The 20,433-nt window shown below is 51.7% G+C and overlaps 7 protein-coding genes across 7 annotated transcripts; 2 read left to right on the top strand and 5 right to left on the bottom strand.

Annotated features, from left to right (window-relative positions):
• Window positions 1-1,186: 1,186 nt before the first annotated feature.
• J4E86_007494 (uncharacterized protein) lies at window positions 1,187-1,551 on the top strand (the record flags this gene model as incomplete). Its single annotated transcript, XM_051448013.1, has 2 exons — window positions 1,187-1,388; window positions 1,436-1,551. The coding sequence occupies 2 exons, from the start codon at window positions 1,187-1,189 to the stop codon at window positions 1,549-1,551; spliced, it is 318 nt and encodes a 105-aa protein (XP_051300951.1).
• Window positions 1,552-5,287: 3,736 nt separating this feature from the next.
• On the bottom strand, window positions 5,288-6,687 carry J4E86_007493 (uncharacterized protein; the record flags this gene model as incomplete). The annotated part of the gene is made up of 2 exons (XM_051448012.1): window positions 5,288-6,232; window positions 6,286-6,687. The coding sequence occupies 2 exons, from the start codon at window positions 6,685-6,687 to the stop codon at window positions 5,288-5,290; spliced, it is 1,347 nt and encodes a 448-aa protein (XP_051300950.1).
• Window positions 6,688-12,017: 5,330 nt separating this feature from the next.
• Window positions 12,018-13,027, bottom strand: J4E86_007492 (uncharacterized protein; the record flags this gene model as incomplete). Its single annotated transcript, XM_051448011.1, has 2 exons — window positions 12,018-12,713; window positions 12,764-13,027. 2 exons carry the CDS (start codon window positions 13,025-13,027, stop codon window positions 12,018-12,020), a joined length of 960 nt encoding a protein of 319 aa, XP_051300949.1.
• Window positions 13,028-14,383: 1,356 nt separating this feature from the next.
• Window positions 14,384-15,373, bottom strand: J4E86_007491 (uncharacterized protein; the record flags this gene model as incomplete). Its single annotated transcript, XM_051448010.1, has 1 exon — window positions 14,384-15,373. One exon carries the CDS (start codon window positions 15,371-15,373, stop codon window positions 14,384-14,386), a length of 990 nt encoding a protein of 329 aa, XP_051300948.1.
• Window positions 15,374-15,761: 388 nt separating this feature from the next.
• J4E86_007490 (uncharacterized protein) lies at window positions 15,762-16,724 on the bottom strand (the record flags this gene model as incomplete). Its single annotated transcript, XM_051448009.1, has 1 exon — window positions 15,762-16,724. The coding sequence occupies one exon, from the start codon at window positions 16,722-16,724 to the stop codon at window positions 15,762-15,764; it is 963 nt and encodes a 320-aa protein (XP_051300947.1).
• A 660-nt stretch (window positions 16,725-17,384) lies between these two features.
• Window positions 17,385-19,303, top strand: J4E86_007489 (uncharacterized protein; the record flags this gene model as incomplete). Its single annotated transcript, XM_051448008.1, has 4 exons — window positions 17,385-18,067; window positions 18,115-18,903; window positions 18,952-19,218; window positions 19,267-19,303. The coding sequence occupies 4 exons, from the start codon at window positions 17,385-17,387 to the stop codon at window positions 19,301-19,303; spliced, it is 1,776 nt and encodes a 591-aa protein (XP_051300946.1).
• A 54-nt stretch (window positions 19,304-19,357) lies between these two features.
• Window positions 19,358-20,318, bottom strand: J4E86_007488 (uncharacterized protein; the record flags this gene model as incomplete). Its single annotated transcript, XM_051448007.1, has 2 exons — window positions 19,358-19,390; window positions 19,542-20,318. 2 exons carry the CDS (start codon window positions 20,316-20,318, stop codon window positions 19,358-19,360), a joined length of 810 nt encoding a protein of 269 aa, XP_051300945.1.
• Between the last annotated feature and the right edge of the window lie 115 nt (window positions 20,319-20,433).

Genomic DNA, 20,433 nt, shown 5'->3' with positions numbered 1-20,433 from the left:
TAGTGCCGTGTAAACGCCCGTGATGCCTTAATATGCATACATATGATACAGCTCCTCCTCTCCCCAGGTTGTACTCTCTAATCCATCAACCACATGCTTCCATCCCCCTATGTCGTTCCTGAAGTATCCACAGCCCATCTATCCTTGCCTGCACACTATTAGCATCATCCCCTTCCCCATTCCCGTTCCCATCCCGTTCAGACTCACCTCTGCTTATGCTTCGGGTTCTTCGAGCAAATAATATAAACATATCGTCCCTTCTTCCTCCTCACACTCTTGCACCCATCACACAGCTTCTTAACCGAACTCCGCACTTTCATGCCGCGTGTTTGTATCCTTCCTCCCATGCTCAGGTTGTTGAAACTGGAAACAAGGTCGCGGATGCCCGTGCTGGGTGTATACGTAGAGCGGAAGGCAGAGAGGCTGGGTCGCACGCAGGAACATGTTGGTGTGTGGATGTGTTGGGTGCGTGTGCGGAGGGTGCTGCGCAGGGTTTGGAAGGTGGACGGCCGCCGGATGGGCAGGGTGAGGGCGCGGGATAGCATTGTGTGGTTTTGGGGGTGGGTTCGGGCCAGACGCGGCGGGGAGGGTATGCGATGGCGGGTGGTGGTGGACGTGCAGCTTTGGCGATGGGCTGGTGATGACGGCGATGGTGTTGCGGCGGAAAATGTATGCCAAGACGCTAGTTGGCTCGAGGAAGTCGCGCTGCGATGGGAGATGGTCCTCTGAACTTCACGCCCAAAGAGCTTCATATCGTCATCTTGCCCCGAACTCCTTCAATAGTTTTCATAACCTGTGCTGTATATGCGCTACGTCTCTATGTCTCATCACGCGTCTGATAAGAACCCACATCATGCTCAGCTTGAGGGCACCCAAGCCTACCTCAATGTCAGCGGCTCAGCTACCCACTGGATCACTCGACGATCCTTACCCATACTGTTAGTCTAGGGTACGTGATAAGGATGCTTCGGTGGAAAGAACCAAACTGTAGTATGAAATGGTCGCATTTCTCGGTTGAGGATCATTTAGCTTCGTCAGGTGATGTGCTGCTGCCTTCGACCCTACTGATACAAAAGTCGCAGGTGCCCGGCTTTGACGAAATACTACTTTCGACACCACCCCCTCCCACTGGAAGATTGAAAGTCTTAATATCCTTCCTCACTCATTTCAGACCAAGACAGCCGCCATGACGACCGTAACATCCGACCCCACATCCGCTCCCGACCTTTCGGAACATGCCGACCAGCAACAATCACTCCTCTGCCGCCTGCCTCGCGAGCTGCGCGACCAAATCTACGAGTACTACTCTTATGATGAAGAGGGCTTGGAATACGACTACACTTCCAAGACGCTGCAGTATGCCAGTGGCAAAGAGCTCAATCTGCCTCGTACTTGCAAGATGGTAGCTAATGAGATGAAGGGTATCCATCTACAGGTGAACACCATCACGTTCACTCCTTGCTGTCTGGAAAGAGAAGAGGACAGCTTTCGTGGATTACGCTCTCTGTCAGCCCGATTCGAGCATCTATTGCACTTGGTCCAGTGGACTAAACTGTTAATGCTTCATTATGCTGTTGAGTGCGTTACCGACGATATGATCGCTCAAGTCGTTGAAGCCTGTCCAGGTATGAGCGGCGTTTTCTGGGCTATCATCTACTCTTTGAGAGACAGACCACACCCTCGGATATGGGGCATGCTCTGGACCGAGAGACTTCCTCGGGATGAATTTACGGCGTCTTTCTGCGAGGCCGTACAGCTATGTCTCAATCTCATCTCCAGCGACCCCAGATTTGACGATCTCGTGTCTCAGGTATTTGTCCCATTGGATCCTCACCCTGACCGCTACCATAGGCGCTACTCCCCTCACTTTGTGGAAGGCTCGCTCCAGCAGATCCTAGCCTGGCAGCCTGATCCCTGGCTCATCCCCACGGTAGAGGAACTATCCCGAATGGAGCAACTCCTAACGCCGCAAAGCCAAGAAGGAGAGGACTGGACCAGGCAGCATTTTCACATAAAGCTCTGTTTTTCCGCCACGGCTATTTGTGCTGCAACTCTAAGGAGACTTCCGACAAACGTCCGCAAGCACGTAAGATCTATTATCCTGCGCGAAAATTGCAGAGCCGTTAGTTATCCAGACGCACATGCTGAGGGGTTGATCCCTTTTTGCAAGGAAAATCTGCGACTACGCATCCTGTCCATGGCGGGATTGACGACCAATCTCGCCCCATCTTTCTGGGAGGCCTATGGACCAGGTGAAGATACTTACGTCTGGAATTTGGGGGCAAAGTACCTTTACATTCGAATTCTCGTGGATTGGTTGACACGTACGGCTGACCTCCACCGGCGTGGTATGCCAAACGAATCGTTCACAGCCACGCTTGACGTGCGTTCCCAAGAGGCTTTTCGTTTATGGAGATACGTCGAACGAGCAGCAGCAGTAGCACAGCATTTAGTAGAGAGGCTTGGTCCCCAACACGAACTCATCAGTAAGTTCATCGACAGCCACGGCAAACGATCCTACGTCCTGATGCAAAAATTTGCTAAGACCTGGCGCCTACCTCTCCACTTATCAACCGTGTTTAACGACGTCATGAATGGGCGGTCCATGATTCGACTCGATCTACCAACTGACGAGCTCTTGAAACCATTCACGCCAACCGAACCGTTCTCCCAGTGGACCAGCGACGACTTTGTGTCATGCTATTATGTTTACGAGAACCAAAACTTTCCCGGCGACGAGGAACTATATTTAAGGACCTTCTTGGGGGATTCCAGCGATCTCATATCATGATGTGTGTTGCTTTCGACGTACAGTTTTGGAATGCGTACTCCTCGTCGAGTAGATTGCTTGCTATGCAACGGTTTCACGTTCTCCTAGTATCCGCTGCCATGGTTTGGTCATCATCAGCATGATATTGGGTCAATTGTCAATCAACAGAAAGCGAACCTTCGAGAAATTGATCTGCTTCCAGTTGACGTACCAAATAGAACATGGCGTGTACAAGTTATGAATGTACATTTGTGCGTCTTCGCGGTAGGCTTGCAGGCAAGTTAGCTAAAAAGGAGGTATATGCTGAAACCAAGTATTCTGTAAGAATTGCGATAGTACCTCAGGCCTCCAAATCTTCCAAATGTGTTCATATAGGTGGGCTACGTCATCTCAACGCTGACATTGTCGGGCAACAGCTTTTCCCCGAAATTTCGCGTATCTGCAGTACCATGGTACATCGCTGATAGTAAGGGCTCCACACCTGTAGCATCTCTGGAAGGTAATCCCAAAGTATCGGCGGGAGGTCACGTGACGAGGGCTGCCTGCTGTAGCGTCTGAGCGCGAGCTCTATTTAAAGCGCCGCATCCCCCAGCACCTAGAGTCGCTTCACCCAAATCTACGAAACAACTATAGTACCGACGCTAGTTATCCTCATCAACATGATCAATCAACACATGTCGCCACTGTTTCGACTGCCAAGGGAACTCCGCGACGATATCTACTCATATTGCGCTTACGATGAAGACGGCCTATTCTACGACTATCCATCTCGAAGACTACGCTCCAAGGTCAACGAAAAGCTTGGGTTGCTCTACACATGCAAAGCAATTGCCCTGGAAATGAAAGGTCTTTCGCATCGAGTTAACACCATCAATTTCAAACCATCCAGTGGCCCAGATGATGTAACGTCCAACAGCTGTCGATCAATAGCGTCTCGGTTCGAGCATCTGCTCTACGTTACCCGCTGGACGAAGATACTCATGCTCCATTATGTTGCTGAATGCGTCACTGAGGACAATATCACAGAAGTCACAAAGAGATATCCGGCCCTCAGCAACATTTTCCGTTCAATCCTCCGCGCCATTCGATGTGGCTTCGATTTGCGCCTGATGTCATGGCACTCACACATGCCACGAGATGTCTTCTCAGCATCCCTCTGCGATGCAGTGCAGTACACTCTGGATCTGACTTCGGGCCATCGTGAATTCGAAGAACTCGTCTCCAAAGCGTGCGAATTGTCGGAGTACTATCCCTGGTCTCAAACACCCTTTAAACAAGGAACGCATCGACAGGTCCTCGAGTGGCGACCAAACCCATGGCTAATACCCACTCATGACGAACTTTGTCGTATGGAAAACTTGTTAACTACATTCGAAGGTCCGACCAAAGAACGCGCCAAAAACCATCAAGAAACGAACGTCTATTTCTCAGCAACCGCGATATGTATTGCCACACTTGGCAGGCTCGCACCTAGCGCGCGCAAACAGCTGCGCGTGATAAATCTCCAAGAAGATTGCAGAGGCGTCGCAAACCCCGAAGTCCACGTCGAAGGCCTCATCGGATACTGTACGGAAAATCGTCAGCTGCAATTTCGCATGCAAGCAAGCTTTGCTACAATTCTTGCTCCGTCTTTTTGGACGAAGCCCGCTCAACTGCTGAAACATCCGGCTACCGGCACCATGGCTCAAGTGCACGACTATATGCGCATTCTAGTCGATTGGCTGATGCGCACGGCTGCATTGACCAAGCTCGGGATGCCAAAAAGATCTTTCAATGTTGTTCTTGACGCTCAATCACAAGAGGGTGCTTATCTTTGGCAATACATTTCTAAAGCTGCATCTGTAAGAGTTCACCTTTCAGAAAAGATGTTGACCTACGATGGTACCGAGGAGTTGATATTGCCCGCCATGTACGCAACGTTGTGGCGTCTGCCCGCAGGTCTCTCATGTGTGGTCGAAGACATCGTTAACGATGTGTCTATAATTCGACTGGAGACTCCCGCTAGCGAGCCTTTGCAGCAAAGAGAGCCAGTCAAATCATATGCGACATGGTCATTTGGGGATTGGTATTCAGCTTATGCACCTGTGAACGACGAAGTCATGTTCCCTGGAGATGCGGATGCATACTTCCAAAGATATTTCAAGCAACTTACATAACACACGGTACAGGGTTGGCTACCTGCTCTTTGTTTCAGACCGAGCGGAGTCACTGAGATGTCGTCACTCAATCTCAAATCAAGTCTTGTTGCGACAAGTAGGGGCAGATATTAGGTCATGTATTGGTTGGGGAAGATCGGAGTGAGGACGTGAAAGGAGCATTCGAAGTATGACAAGTTTATATGAGCTTGAGGCTACTACGTAGAGATGCCAGCAGCCGGAGCAGATGATTACCTCTAATCGACATGCAGGTACAGGTGCGGAGTAACTTGGTTCTTGTTGTGCACAATATTACGAATAGATTTCTACATTCTTTGAGATCGTAAACTTAGCTTGACTGAGTAGCAATTGCCAGGTATTCTCAAGTCGTCTTCTTCAAAGTCGCGAGCTTCGCTCTCACAGGCACGTTATGCTCGGCGTTCTGCGTATCCGGAAACCCTTCCAACTCCACACCTTTCCGGAAGATCACACAGTGTGTGCTTCCGCCGTAATGGAACATGCCAATCTCATCGCCCTTCTTGACGTGCTGGCCTTCCTTCACAGTGGTCTCGCACGTCGAGACTTCAGTCATTCCAATTCCCATGAAGCAAACCAGGCCCAGGTCTTTGTTATCAGCTTCAAAGAAGATGACGGCGCGCGTAGCTGTTGCTGTAAGGTAACCCTGGCCTGTTTTCTCGCCGCTTTCGTCGATATCGCTCCCAGCGGAGGGATCACCAAGACCCTCGAAGAGCGGTTCGGAGAAGTAAGTGCCTTCAACAATGTACGACTTCACGACCTTACCGCTGACAGGCGCGTGCCAGCGGTGGTAGCTCAGCGCAGAAAGGAAGGCTTGGTAGATAGTTCCACCGATGAATTGCTCGTGCAATGGGTCCATGGCCAGCATGTCCATGAGCGAATAGGGTTGGCCCTTCATCCAAAAGCGGTCGCGCTTGGAGATGTTGCGGCCTATCTTATAAGGCTTCGATTCACAGGCGTTAGCGATGACGCTATCGTCGTCAGGACTGGCAACGGGCCGCTTGTCTTCGTGGAAATGGCGCGTGAAGAAGTCATCCCAGGACTTGTACCCATGGTGCTTCTTAGACGGATCGCAGTAGAAGAACTCTTCGAAAGCATAAGATGTTTGGCCAACGTTGGCTGTCAACGCGAGATCGTGAGTGCCGTGATCGCTGAGCCAGCCGATCTTGTCGTCACTAAGCACGTATGCTGACGATGGCGAGGCGAGGAACTCTGCCCATGCGTTGAGGACCTTCTTGATCATCTTGTTGACTTCTGGATCTAGGAAGAACGCAAAGCCAGATGGCGTGCCCTACGTACTACAGTCAGCAGATGCTGCGTGCGGTGTCTGTTGGAGATGCATACCATCGGCCAGTCAAGAATAGCATTGAATGGCGTTCCTACCATCCCAACCGAGTACTCGTGATCACTCCACTCAGGCGCCGTTGTGAGGATGTGGTTGAACAGCTCCAGCATATGGTGGTAGTCGCGAACCTGCTTATGGCCCACAGGGTCGCTTTTATACGGTTTCTTCGTAGGTATTTCCTCAAACATGGAGTTGATCAGCATGTAGATACGTGTGTTGCTCTCTATAACGTCTTTGAACTCTCGCAAGACAGGATGCAGCTCTTGAGGGTTGTTTTCCACGCGCTCAATGATGCCCGCCAGCCATCTTTTGTGGACGCGGTGGTCTGCCGGAAGCCAGGAGCCGGTCCTGTGAACACGGTGTTCGTCAGGAACGTTCTTGGTGTTTTCTTGATGCGACATAATTGGACGATACGATAAATTGATAGGTATTCCTCAATGACAAACGGACCTTGAGAGGAAAGGTGAAGTTCTGTGTGAGAGTGCAGTGTAGGGTTGAGCATCATGCATACGTCATCTGTACGCGCGAACTCAGCAGCCTGCGAGCTATCGCATCTGCCCGGGCAGGAAGCATACATCGCACGTGTCTAGTTTCCATGATCGACGGTGTCGACTTGATGGCGTCGCTACCGCCCCGGCTGCTGGGAACAAGTGGGGTGAACTGTCGCTGCGTTCATACCCGGCTACGCGAAGGCGCTTCTTCGGCCCCGTAGAATGGTCAACCAAACAGTACATCTTCTCGTGAATAACGTGTTTTTTTATTTCGAAGTGTCTTGTTTCTCCGGAGCAAATAAGAGTTACATACGCTACTGTTGCGTGGCGCGACATCGCCTCCTTCCAAGGTTCTCTTCCATCGTCAGAAGCTACGACTGCGTGAATTTATGGTGGCTACTGTGCTCGACTGTCAAAATATACTAGAAGTAAAGTATATGAAACTTCTAACCCTACAACATGACGCAACAGGCGACTTAGTATATCTCGATCATGCGCGTTTGGGTTTCCGTAGGTCTTTCAACGTCTTCACCCCATCTTCCTTTCTTGGTCCCTGGGTTCCAACAATCAAGCTCAAGCGCAGCTAATAACCAACACTCAGTTACTATCCTGTACTGGTTTACCCCAGTTTTGCGGAGAACGAGGGGTGAACCCACACCATCGACGACAAATATCTCGTCGCCAGTCTGTATACTCGTCTGTACACATCCAACGCTGAAGTGACTTAAGAAGAATTGAACTTTGAGTAGGTACATTCGGCTAAAGAAGGTCCATATTTCAGTCAAGTTCGGTCCCGATATGCTCAAGTTTGCTTCCTGAGCCATGAGAAGCCATGTTTCAAGAGGAGGAACATGAACATGATGGTCCTGGTACTTGTACCAATCCTTATTTGAAACGCCCGAGGAAGTCTCTGGGGACCCTCCTAGCAATGCTGCTAGCCAGGAGAAGTCTACCAGTTTCAAGCAACTAGGCTCACTCAAGACATAGTATGGAATGTTCCATAGGTACTGGCCCCATCGGGAACTGAGCACTGTTTGATCTCGGGAACTGAACTCTGTTTGATCGACGCTATCGATATAATGTGCTTGAATACGAATCCTTGGTAGAAAATCTGTATGGATTGGCCGCGGCAGTTCCACAAGGCATGCATGACTTCCGCTGATGATTTCTTGGTAGTAGTCTTCTGGTGAAGCTACTCCGATGTCCACAGTTGGTCGCCATGCTCCTATCGAGTGCGTTCCGAACTGAGGGGGAAAGGGCCTGGGGATGGCGCGCGGAGCAGGATCGTATGATATGCTTCCAGAATTGTCAAGTACAAAGAGTCGTAGACGTGCCATATCAAGGCACATGGCCGTTTGCCACACCCCCGCGGATGTCATGGGAGATGAAGATGTATTCCCTCCCAGGGAAGTTGGGGTGCCAACGCCGACGTACGATAAGATGGCTAGATCTTGGTGGGTCGAAATGATGGCTGCGACGGCGTTTGCATAGACGGACTCGACCGTCGATGCGTAGTTCACTGATATCAGTGATCTAGACCGAGGCTCCATCATACTCAAAATCGCATATATACCATCATGCGGATCAGTCATTTCGCAATGCATGCTAGCATATAGACAAGACAGAATGCTTGATGCTGTGTCCTGATTTGCACGCCAGCTGAGTATGCTTGGTGGTGGTCCTCTGAGTCGGTCGATACAAGTTGATAACAAGCCTTTCAAGACCGCCGACGTTAAGAGAAGCTCTTCGTCGTTCAAAGCCAGATATGCAGCTCTTGCCAATACCACTTCTTGAATCGCCCATATCCTTTTAAAGTACCTACGCGTAAGAAGTTGCGAAATCAGCGAAGCGTAATCGTACGGTAGTGGGCGATGATGGACAGCTGCAGGTTCGTGAGCAAGAGTTTGCCCGAACCTTCGGAACAAAGCACTGTAATCTATGCCACTAGATCGAGCTATGGGATCCTGAACGCAAATCCGCACGCTAGTGGCGAGGGAGTATATGCGATCCATGAGGTTGACTTGGTGGTTTCTTTCTTTGATCTTGCTTTGATCGATACCTAATTCCATAAGCTAATGACACGAGAACAGTTTCAAAGGTTTCTACTACTTACATATTGCATCAATCCAAAGTCGCCGTCGAAGCCCACGTCGCCGGAGCTGTCGAAGCGCAACGTCACAGTTCGCAGTAACCAGCATGGAACCGCCGGGCAAAACCTGAATAGTCTTGCATAAACTATCGTCTCCACTTTCCGTAGCCCACGTATACGAGACTGCATCGTAGTCCGGATTGTCCTCCAGATTGACATGTATGATCTCGCATCGGATGGGATCAGCAGTCTCGCCTGGTAGAAGCTCGATCAGTCGTATCTCTAGGCCACGGTTGTAGTTCAGACTGGCATATCGGTAATGATCTTCGGTATCCGCGATTTGGTCGGTAGGCACCAAGACCGAATCATCGAACACCGTCTCACCGCAGGCGAGGCAGCAACTAAGGCCGTCAAATTCTCGTATGTCCGGATGTTTGCATGCTTTTTCCGGCATGGTGCGAAACAGTTGTTGTCCTATAGTTGCGCGTATACGTGTAAAGGTCAAGAGTCAAGGAGGTCGTCTTTGAGGTGGAAGTAGTGGAAGGCGGAAGGCAGCAGGCTGAGCCTGACTAGTGATGGTGGCATAGTGCATGCATCACACCGGCTGCGCTCGACCAATCGGTGAGCGTCGCGTCCACACTAGGCTGAGGGTGAGGCTGAACGTTGCAGTGGACCCAGCCGCGTGCGCATCAATGTATATTGATCATCTGCGTACCCATCACATCCATATGGCGAAAAGGATCAAAATCCCATCGTTGATCAAGTCCTGTCCCCGCTGTCGTCCAACAATCGAGATGCGACAAAGCAAACAGGTGGCAGTCACCCACGATTACGAAGCTTCGACGACCAGCCATTCTGGACTGCACATTGAACTCAGATCTGAGAATAAGCGGGACTGTGCAGCCATCGACCGCCCATACAGTATCGCTCACCTGGAAGTCATGACTTGTTACCGCTGGGAGGTAGCCAGCCCGAAAGATGCGTTTGTCTTTGCTGAGCGTTTGAAGCTCAGCGCAGAACTGTTGTAATCCAACCCAATGGAGATCCCTGGCGTTTGTTGTACGAGATTGGGGTTGGTTGAGGCGAGTAAAGTGGGGATCGAAGAGCCATCTATATCGTGTAGGCCACGACTGCATATCAAAACTGCGCGGTGCAGCGTCACTATCCATCAGATTCTTCAAGCCGGAACCGAAATCCTGAGCGCCTTGCCATCGTTGACCCTCGCTAACGCCTTGCATATTCGCGTTGTCTATGGTACCAAGACAGTGTGCGCGAACGCCAATAGACGGTTTCGAGTGAAGGTCAGCTGGCCAGCTGGCGGGTATGTCTACCACTAATTCCCAGTCAATCTCGCGAGGCTGAGCAGCTGCAGGCCGGCTCCACATCAACTTCTCCAACGATTTCCAGGGCCCTATTTTCGGGCTTTGGAATTGAGGACGTATCGTGATGTCGCCTGTCCAATCGGTCCAGTCTGGTACCCAGGTCGGTAAGTTATGCCGCGCAGGTCTTGTTCTATGCGATGCATATGCTAATAATTCGAAGTCTTCTCTGCAGATGATGATCGCGGCCGCCGCGCGTGTCATAACCTCGTTCACACTTTGTGAGTAATCGATGGGCACCAGACTCTGCAAGCGCTCGCCGACCAAGCCTAAAAGACCGTATATCTTGTCCCTTGGGTCTGTCGACGAACAATTGCGCGTCATATGTAACATCGTGAGTAGGTCTCTCGTCGGCGCACTGACTAGTGGATCCCAAGCTAGTGGACCGGGTATCTGCAATCCAGATATTTTGGCTCTTCCACGGATGCGGCTCATTAGATTAGTGTCCATAGGACATGATGTGTTGCCTGTAACCATCACTAATTTCTGCGCCAGCGCTGCTTCTTGAATCACCCATACCCGTGAGGCCCATCTCTTGGCAAATAGCTTTTGCAGCGCAACTTGTCGCCTTTCGGTATCTAGCCATAGATTGCGATTACCGAATCCTAAATCTTCTTCTCCTAGGTACACCAAAACTTGCGAAGCGCCTGAGTATATCCTTGCCATGATTGAGACCTGCTGGTTCCGCTCTTGCATGTTGCTTTGATCAATAGCGAGTGCATCGACCCACAGCATTCTTTCTTGTGAGGTAGATCTTAGCCTGCGCAACGCAGACGCGCAGCTTAGTGTCACTAGCAAAATCGACGGTTGTTCCTCTCCAATGTAAGCGCAATGAATCCGTTGTGATAAGCTAGCGTCTCCATCTTCGGACGCCCACGTGTAGGAAAGGGCCTCGTATTCGATGTCATCATCCAGGTTCGTGTGGAGGAGATCGCATCGGATAGGATCGTGAAATTCGCCGGGGTAGAGACACAAGAGGCGAATATCCTCACCCTCGGAGGGGTCCAGCGGCCGGTATCGGAAGCTGTGGAAAATTTGGGGTTGGTTGAAATGCGTGGGTTGATCGAGTGGCATCGCGACGCGCTCTTCGGAAAGCGCGTGCGAGTTCTTGGTATGACTGAAGAGAAATTCAGTCCATGCGTACGCGTATGTCGATCCTGCAGATCGGGTTGGCAATATGCCGAGTTGTGGTAATGGAGCGCATCGCGATAGGTTTTGCCGAGGCCGGGCAGATAGACCTCGGTGCGCAACATATATGTATATCGTGGGATCTAAAAATACACAGGGTTTGCGAGGAGAGAACAGTGGATAACTTGCGGCATGACGCCGAGTGTGCGTGCGGTGCTTTACGAGGTTGCTGTGGACGCGTGGCTGTGGCTGCTCGGCTGTGGCTGGGCTGTTGATGACGCAAGCCTCATGCCTTCGACGCAGTCGGACTAATGTGCAAGCACAATACCAACAAACGCCAATAAAGTCATCTATTTGTTGGGCTTTTTTTCTGAAAAGCCCATCTAAGTAAGGCTAGTAAGGGCGTGGCTTTGCCCATACCCCTCATAATAAACTGCTGTCTCGCAGTCTGAACCAAAAAAGCATCTGCACAACGTTTCAAGTAGCGCGATAATGTTGGCACATATGTGTGTATTGTGCAAGTATATACAGTATAGGTATATGTAAAAGTGTAGAGAGAAAAAGGTATAGACATGAAGGTGTCCAAACGGACGAGCAAGCAGCCGACATTGAGCCTGGCATGTGCCCACACTTCCGAAAAGTGCTTATACAACAGGCCATCCACTGGACCAGTTGATCTTGTTGATACCGAACTTCTTCTGGCCATCGCCGTAACCAATGCGGGTGTCGACGTAGTGGTAGTATAGTACAGGGCCCTCCTTAGGATCGTAGTAGACACCCTGACCACCGGGTCCGTAAACAAAGCCGTGGGACTCCAAGACAGTGGTACCGCCACCCTTGGTGCAGTCGACACCGTTCTTGTCCTTGAAGCCACCAGTGGCGCTGGTAGACCTGCAGACTTGGATCTTGTACTCCTGGCCCGCGGCAGGCCTGTTGGCATCGAAGCCGCAGCACTTGCCAACGGAGAAGAATAGGTAGTGGTAGTTGCCGTTCAGAGCAATGAACGGAGCTTCCTGGGCGTGCTCTCCCTCGGGCTTGAAGGCGATGTTGGTCACAGTGGAAGAGCTGGTCTTGACGGGTGGGTTGGCCATGTTCTGGACGAAGAGGTCGTTCCAGAAGGAGCCGAAGGCCATGACGAACTTGGATCCATCCCAGTATAGCGCACCATCAATGGCGTTGTAGTTCTTTCCCGCGCTCGACTGAATGCCAGTGGCACCAAGGTCGGTCCAGGTGTTCATGTCCTTGCTAGTAGCAACACCAATGGCGGAGTTCTGGACTCCGAAAGACGATACAGTGTAGTACAGGTAGTATGTGTCGCCGACCAGGGTCACGTCAGGAGCCTGAGTTCGTTAGCTCGTCTTCGAGTAAGCGCATACATGACAGAACGTACCCAGAGATCGTCCTTGCCAGCCAGGTTGATCTTGGAACCAGCGGGGATCGCGGCACCCTTGTAGGACCACGGACCGGTGATCGAAGGCGCGGTGTGAACAGCAATCTTACCACCCGTAGAGAAACGGTAGTAAGTGCCATCGGCGCGACGGATAAGGGCCGGGTCGTGAGCGTTGTTGCAGATACCGGAACAGGCCATAGGGTCAGCATAGCCGTAGACGGCGGTAGCAGCCGAGAGCAACGAGGCGACGATAGAGTAACGCATCCTGGCGATTGGTAGCGAATGGAAGAGGAAACAAGAAGCAATAGATGAATGAAACAAACAGACAGTGCCTGGTCATCGTCCTATATATTACCGGTGGTACTTTTAGACCTCTTGAAGATTCCCAATGCGGACCATCCCGAAACCTTTGGCATGGACTAGACGTGGAGAGGTGAGATTGCCAGTCCGGCGCTGACCTGCATTCTGAATGGTGGAAACGACATTCTCGGTATGTGCATGAAGAAGCCGGTACGGAGAATTGGTCAAAAAGTGTCTAGGCCTGCATGTCCAGGCAATCTAATGTGAGGGGTGCAGATGGTGTTTCACGTTTTGCAGGTCTGCCGCGATGCCTGAGTGGTGGATCGTACGAGAAAGCGCTCCACGTGTAGAGGCTCAAGGGAGGGGCCTGCACTTTGTCGGATAGCGACCGGGTCGAAATTAGTTAGGTGTTGACACGCGCCACATCCATACCTGATCCGCCCACACGTGTGGCTATCCGCACGTTACGGCACGGGCAGAGTGAAACATGCCGGGTCCAAGGGCTGGGTTTGTGGCGCGCCATAATATCGAGCAGGCCCAGAACTGGTATCCTCGCTCCAACAGCCTCAAAAGGTTCGACAAGACATCGGGAGCTGAATGGAACGACCTGCGGATGTTGTGGGAGTTGCAAGTGGTAAGGGCATCATGTTCGTGGTGGTGAAATGTTCCGAGGCTTGTCTCCTAGCGTCACATCAGCTGCCGCTAGCTCGTTATGGCCATCTGTCTCCTGCTTCTTCAGGCTACCACCCTCCGCAAAGATCTTCGTCGCGCATGCATCCATCGCAAAGCCAAAGGCGTCCATCGAACTCTATCGCAATGGCGAGTGTACAGCATCCGTTTGTTCATTCTCTATGGTCATGCGGGCCGACTTAGATCTACCGAATCTGGAAGATCTCACCGCTCACCGCCGAAACAGAACTAGTGGGCAGTCCATGGATGTCAGACGGGGATACTAAGGGCATAGCTCTTACTTACCTCCATCAACCCTTGACTTCGTTGCTATCCGATTACTATTACAAGTTCAACACCGAAGACCGAGACTGTCATACTATACTTGGAGCGCCGAAAGGGCTCGGCAGAATGAGGCTTGCAAGCACGGGTGACGGAATAGCAAGGGCAACCAACGTAGCATTCTTTTCTCATCATTGCAGTATGACAGATTTGTTGCGGAAAATATTGCTACGAACGAATGACTGATTACATATATCCAATCTAACTCTTGCAAACGATTGAAATGATGCTGACGTTGACTCGAGAAATCTCACCACAACTCTGACCGCTTCGTTCCTGGTCGACCCCAGATCGCGCCATGCTGACACCCTAAGGAATGAAGACGTCAAAGGCAGACACTGGCGCACCGCTTTGACTTACACCGCCTCCAGGGATGTACACCTTCCCTTCCACGCCGACAGCATACGTGCCATGCCTAGGAAGCTTCATCTTTCCAGCCTTCGCCCATCGATCCCGCACGGTATCATAGACCTCGACTTGATCAAAGACTCCGGTCTCCGATAGCGTGTTGCCCTCACCGCCGAAGACGTAGATGTCCTTCCCGATACCGCCAGCCGCAACACCACCCCTAGCTGTAGGCATGCGCGCCGAGCTAGTCTTCCAACCGGCTTCCAGATCACAAAGATCGAGGATGAAGACCTTGTCGCGAACATTTTTCTGACCGCTGTCCCGTCCACCGAGGACGTACATCTTTGAGCCCACAACTGCGGCTCCAGCGTGGTCTCTGGGTGCCGGTATATATTTGGCAGCTTCTGGAACGGCAAGCCATGTCCTGGTCTTTGTATCGAAGATGGAAACAACGGAGACACTGCGCTGTCTGCCATGTTCGATGAGCTCAAGCTCCGACATTCCGGCAGAGAGATAGATCTTGGACTGGTAGGTACCGACGGCGGCACTACCTCTTTCTTCGCCAGTGGGCAGGCCTGGAATCGTCTCCCATACGTCTGTGAGAGGGTCGTACATCCATGAGTCTGGTACTGAGCCCCATATCCTGGTCGTCTCGTTACCCGCCTCCGCCAGGCCACCTAGAACGTAGATTTTCTCGTCCACAACGGCTGCGTTGGCGTGGTTGAGGCCTCGTGGCATACTCGCTTTTGTGGTCCAGGTGTTGTTGGTGATTGAGTAGAATTGCATCAGGGGAGTAGTGTCTACAGGTGGGAAGGACGTGTTGAATGGGACAACACCACCAAGGATTGCGATGGTAGATGGCGGAAGGAACACCGTGGTGTGTTCCTGACGAGGAAAAAGAGGGATAGGGGCGAGTGATTTCCATGTGGGTGAGAGCGCCTTGGAGGGCATGGATGATGCAAAAGTGACAAGGCAGGCTACTGCCAACAAGATTGAATTGGAGATGGATAGATACATGGTCGTTGTGTAGGGGTTTTGATGGTCGTTGTGATAAGTAGGTAATGCAGTATATGGCAGCTAAGAGATGGCATGTTTGTGTTTATACATTCTTGACATCACTATAGTTGAGGAGAGACTTACGTGGCTATGTTACCAGTGAAGGAGATATTGAACATTGCCCTGACAAAGCCGACTGGTAGTTCGCATCTCCGAGTGACGACTTCGGACATGAGGCGGAATTTGAAGATTGGCCGGCTGCGCATTACGCCCTGCAGCACCAAGTCTTGGAGAAAACCGCTTGCAGCGGAACTTGCGAATACCCATCCATCCACCGATATACTTACGCCTCAGCGCTTTGTCGGAATATCTCCTCCGAATGCTCCTTCCAGATCGTAAAATGTGTCTTGCCCTCGAGCGTCCGCAGTCTTCCGCCCCTCAATCTCTCATCGATCCACTGCGCAACCTTCAACGGCGCCTGCGCATCTTGATCGCCATGTACTAGCCAGACCCGTTCGCTGTCAACGTCCTTCAGGTCAAAGCCCCATTCTCTCGTAAGCGCAGCACCATCCTGCATGCATCCGCCAGCGCCTTGCTTGAAAGCCTCAAGTAATGATGCGACAACGTCGTCAAGGTTGGTCTCTCCGCTGTTGTCGCTAAATTGCTCTTTCTCTTCTGGAGTCTTGGCTTGATCTTCGAGGACACGCTTGAGGCGAGACGGGTCTCTAGTGAGGTAGGGACGAATGAGGATGTGAGGTAGGAAGAAACGGAGGGCCCCTTGTCGTAGTAGCCATGGAGTTATACCCATGAGCCGCCATGATAGGTAGGGCACAGTGTCTAGGAGTGCCTCGATGGGTCCAATACCGCACACTACAGTCGTTGCCCGAAGTCGTTCTTTGGGAATGAACCGTGCGCAAGCCAGCGCGTATGGTCCGCCTCCGCTAGCACCCAGCACACTGAAGCGCTCAATGTTGAGATGGTCTGCAAGGCTCACCACATCCGTGGGCCAGTCAACGAGACCACGATCTGCGAGCGTCGAAGCTCCACAGCCTGGACGATCGATGGCGATGAGACGCGCGCCAATGTCCCTACAGAGCTTGTCCCAGCTTCTTCCGACCAAACGACAGCCTGGCAGGCCGTGAAAAAGGAAGATGACAGGGTGCGACGAGTTCGTAGATCCATAGGTTGCGAAGCCAAGAGTGCGCCCGTCAGAGAGGCTGAGCACTTGGCATTCGTTGGGTCGGAGTTGCAGTTTGGCCGGATCTGGGGGCGATGAAGGGGCACGATCTCCGAAGAGTGTAAACATCCTATTAATGTAAGGTTTGTTGTTCTTGAGATAACTTAGCGCGCAGTGATGAGATGATGAAAGCAGAAGGTGCGAAGCTCGTGGCCCATATAGCTTTCAGCGACGCAAAATTCCCGGAACCTTGCTGACATGGCGATACGCAGACTTCATATTACACACGGTGAACGGAGCGCCGTTGTATGATGCACCGATGAAGATGGGTGGCTGTCTCGCAGTCTCACATCGCGCCTGGTCTCCTGAGTAAGCATCAATGACTGCTGCCTACTGCACGTGAGACAAGAAAGTCGTCCGGGGCAGTCGCGCCAGCAGTTAAACAGTCAGTTGCCGCTCTCTGAGATATCTCCTTGACATTGCGAGGTTGACAATGGTGGTGGTAATGGGTTGACGATGACGACGCGCAAAGCCGCTAGCTCAGGGTCGGAGGATCGGCACTTCAGCCTATCTTTAGCATGTGCATCACCACGGGGCTCCTTCTTTCATCCCACCTGGTCGCATTCGCTGTGTCTATTGCATATCGTCTGTCTTTTTTGTTTCCTGTATTGTCAACACATTCTTGTTCCATTCAATTGCTCTTTTGCATCCTCGGATGCTGGCCCTGTGTTCCGCGGCGCAGCAGTCGCGTTTCTTCCATTTTAGTTTGAGATACCCTCAATAGACATTATGAGCCCCATTATCCGACGCATTGCTGTGCTATTTGTATTCGCTACCTTTGTCATCCTTGCCTTTCGCCAACTCAGCGCCCGAAACGGACTCCCTCTGCCGACGTTCACCTCGTCGACCCGAATCGATCACGCCGTACAATGGAAGAGCATACCGGTGCGAAACCCGGTATCATCGCTAGCTTCTCTCCCCACTGGCACCCCGGTCGCCATCCCGAGAATTCAACATGAGTTTGGAATCGAGACAGAACACACCAAGGCGGAGAGACTGCATAGACAAGCTGCTGTAAAGAAGGCATTCTTACACAGTTGGGGAGGATACAAGACCCACGCGTGGCTACAGGATGAAGTCACTCCGGTAACAGGAGGCTTCAAGAACGGCTTCGGGCAGCGAGGAGCAACTTTAGTTGACACGCTGGATACCTTAATCATCCTAGGGCTAGAAGAGGAATTTGAGGAGGCCGTACATGCCATCAAGAAGATTGACTTCACCACTGCAGGTGTCGCGCGTCTGAACGTCTTCGAGACTACGATTCGCTACCTGGGGGGTCTTCTAAGCGCATACGATCTAAGCAAGGCGAAGCACCATGCACTACTACACAAGGCGACCGAGTTGGGGGATATGCTTTACGCCGCCTTTGACACGCCGAACAGGATGCCCATCACCCGATGGGACTGGGAAAAGTATGACTGCGCCATGCCACCGACCCACACAGACTAACAGAGATCAGTGCTGCTCTAAACGGCCACCAAGAGGCTGACACGCAAGCTCTCAGCGCTGAGATAGGGTCGCTATCACTCGAATTCACCCGCCTGTCGCAGCTTACCGGCGATGCGAAGTACTACGACGCGATAGCGAGAATCACCGACGTGCTCGAAAAGCATCAGAACCGGACGAAGATACCAGGGCTATTCCCAATACTGGTCAGTCCAGGGAGGGAGGAATACAACGTTGACGGGTCATTCACAATGGGTGGAATGACTGATTCACTGTACGAATACTTGCCGAAGCAGCACTTGCTCCTCGGGGGTCTGACAGACCAATACCGGAAGCTATACGAGCGCGCCATCGATCCAGCGAAAGAGCATTTGTTCTTCCGGCCCAGGATACCCCAGGGTGACAACATCCTCGTCTCTGGCGATGCGCGAATCAGCACCTCAGGCACTGTCAAGCTCGAACCCAATGGCCAGCACCTCGCTTGCTTTACGGGTGGCATGGTTGCTTTGGGCGCAAAGATCTTCAATCGGACGGATGAGCTAGACGTCGCTCGCAAGTTAGTGGACGGGTGCACCTGGGCTTATGATACTATGCCTACGGGTATCATGCCAGAAACCTTCCGGATGATGCCGTGCTTTGGAGAAGAAGATTGCGCGTGGGATGTGGAGAAATGGCATGCCTCTGTCAGGTACTCTTACTCCAACAACATCCACGCGGAGCATTATGACGTTCAAGACGTCATCAAGGAGGTAGGGCTGCAGCCGGGCTTCTCTAAGATTGGTGACCCGCGATTTCTGTTACGGTATGTGTGCTACATCACGCCACTATGCATAGCTAACGATTGTCACAGCCCGGAGGCCATCGAGTCAGTATTCGTCCTCTATCGTATCACCGGCGATACCACCCTCCAAGACACTGCCTGGCGCATGTTCGAATCCATCAACAACGCCACTCATGCAGAGTTCGCTCATTCTGCCATCGCCGACGTCACAATACCACAAGGGCAAGAGACACTCAAGTTGGATGAATGTGAAAGCTTTTGGATGGCGGAAACTTTGAAGTATTTCTATTTGATCTTCAGCGAGCCAAGTCTTGTCAGCTTGGACGAATATGTATTGTGAGTATGGCCCTTGTGATGTTGAAGATGACGCTAACAATTCTGTAGCAACACTGAAGCACATCCCCTGCGCCGGCCGCATTAGAAAGATGGCATCACCTATCTCGAACTTATATATAAATTTACTAGGAAACAAAATTTACCCCATTCGTGTACTACCATAATGGAACCCCTGGAAGTATATTGCCGACGTTAGAATGGTAAGGGCAGGTCACGCCCTCGTTCCCATGAACCCGACATCTGCACATCGGACAGATCATGTTTGTCTCCAAGCTATCGATTAGGCACTGCCTTCCGAAGACATGCCCACATGGCGTTCTGACAGGGTCGTTGTCTGGCCTGTTCTCACAGAAGGGCAGATTATAGCTCGCATGTAAGCGCTCCGTGATTTCTCGCTCTTCATCGTCCAGGTAAGTAGCAATTGATGGACCCTCCTCGTCTATGGTGCTGCTGAAAGGAAGCCAGCACAGCGGACATTTCATATCCTCTGGTTCGATACTAGTAATATCGACTTCGTCCAGTGTCTCGACGAAAGCCGTGGCGACTTCCACGCGTGTTGTTCGAGTTTGATGGCGAATAGGTCCAAACGTTGCTTCAGAGTTTGCCATCTCCCAGTCCAAAGCGTCTTGGATCTGTTCTTGTTCGTATTGCTCCTCGGTCATGTGGTCGTTCAAGAAGTCGGATAAGGCAAGAAGAACTAGTTGATGTTGATGGTGATGATGATGCTGAACTTGCGCAAAAGAACTCGTTAATGTCGGGAGAGGGTGGAAAGATGTCGTCTCGGGGACAACGAGAGCTTGCTGCGTATTCAGATTATCTAGAGTCGGGAGATTCGCGCCCGTGGCGTTCGCGAAGCCGTAGGAGAAGAATGGTGCATCTCCGAACAACGCTGCAAGGGGTTCGTGTATCACGCCGCCTGTGGCGGGTAAGACGTGCCCTTGTCCATCTGGATGAGCTCCGTTTGACGTGGACTCTTGTGAGACGTATGGGACGAGTGTCATGCTCTGGTCGAGCTCGCTCTCTAGCGATTCTAGGGATGGCTCTTCTTCTCCGTTGGATGTCGTTGGCGCTGGGCTAGCATCTGTCGTAGTCGGAGGCATGTCTCCGGCGAGGTCGTCTTGTGTGCTCGAGACAACGGCACCAGACTCGTTAGCGGAAAAAGATGGCTGTGGTGAGGTTGATGACATTCTGATATTTTGGTTGGGAGTGAGACGT

The sequence above is a fragment of the Alternaria arbusti genome, assembly GCF_024043155.1.
Source record: "Alternaria arbusti strain BMP 1465 chromosome Unknown scaffold_10, whole genome shotgun sequence".
Lineage (NCBI taxonomy): Eukaryota > Fungi > Ascomycota > Dothideomycetes > Pleosporales > Pleosporaceae > Alternaria > Alternaria arbusti.
The sequence above is the reverse complement of the archived record's forward strand: the minus strand, read 5'-3'. Positions and strand labels throughout refer to the sequence as shown.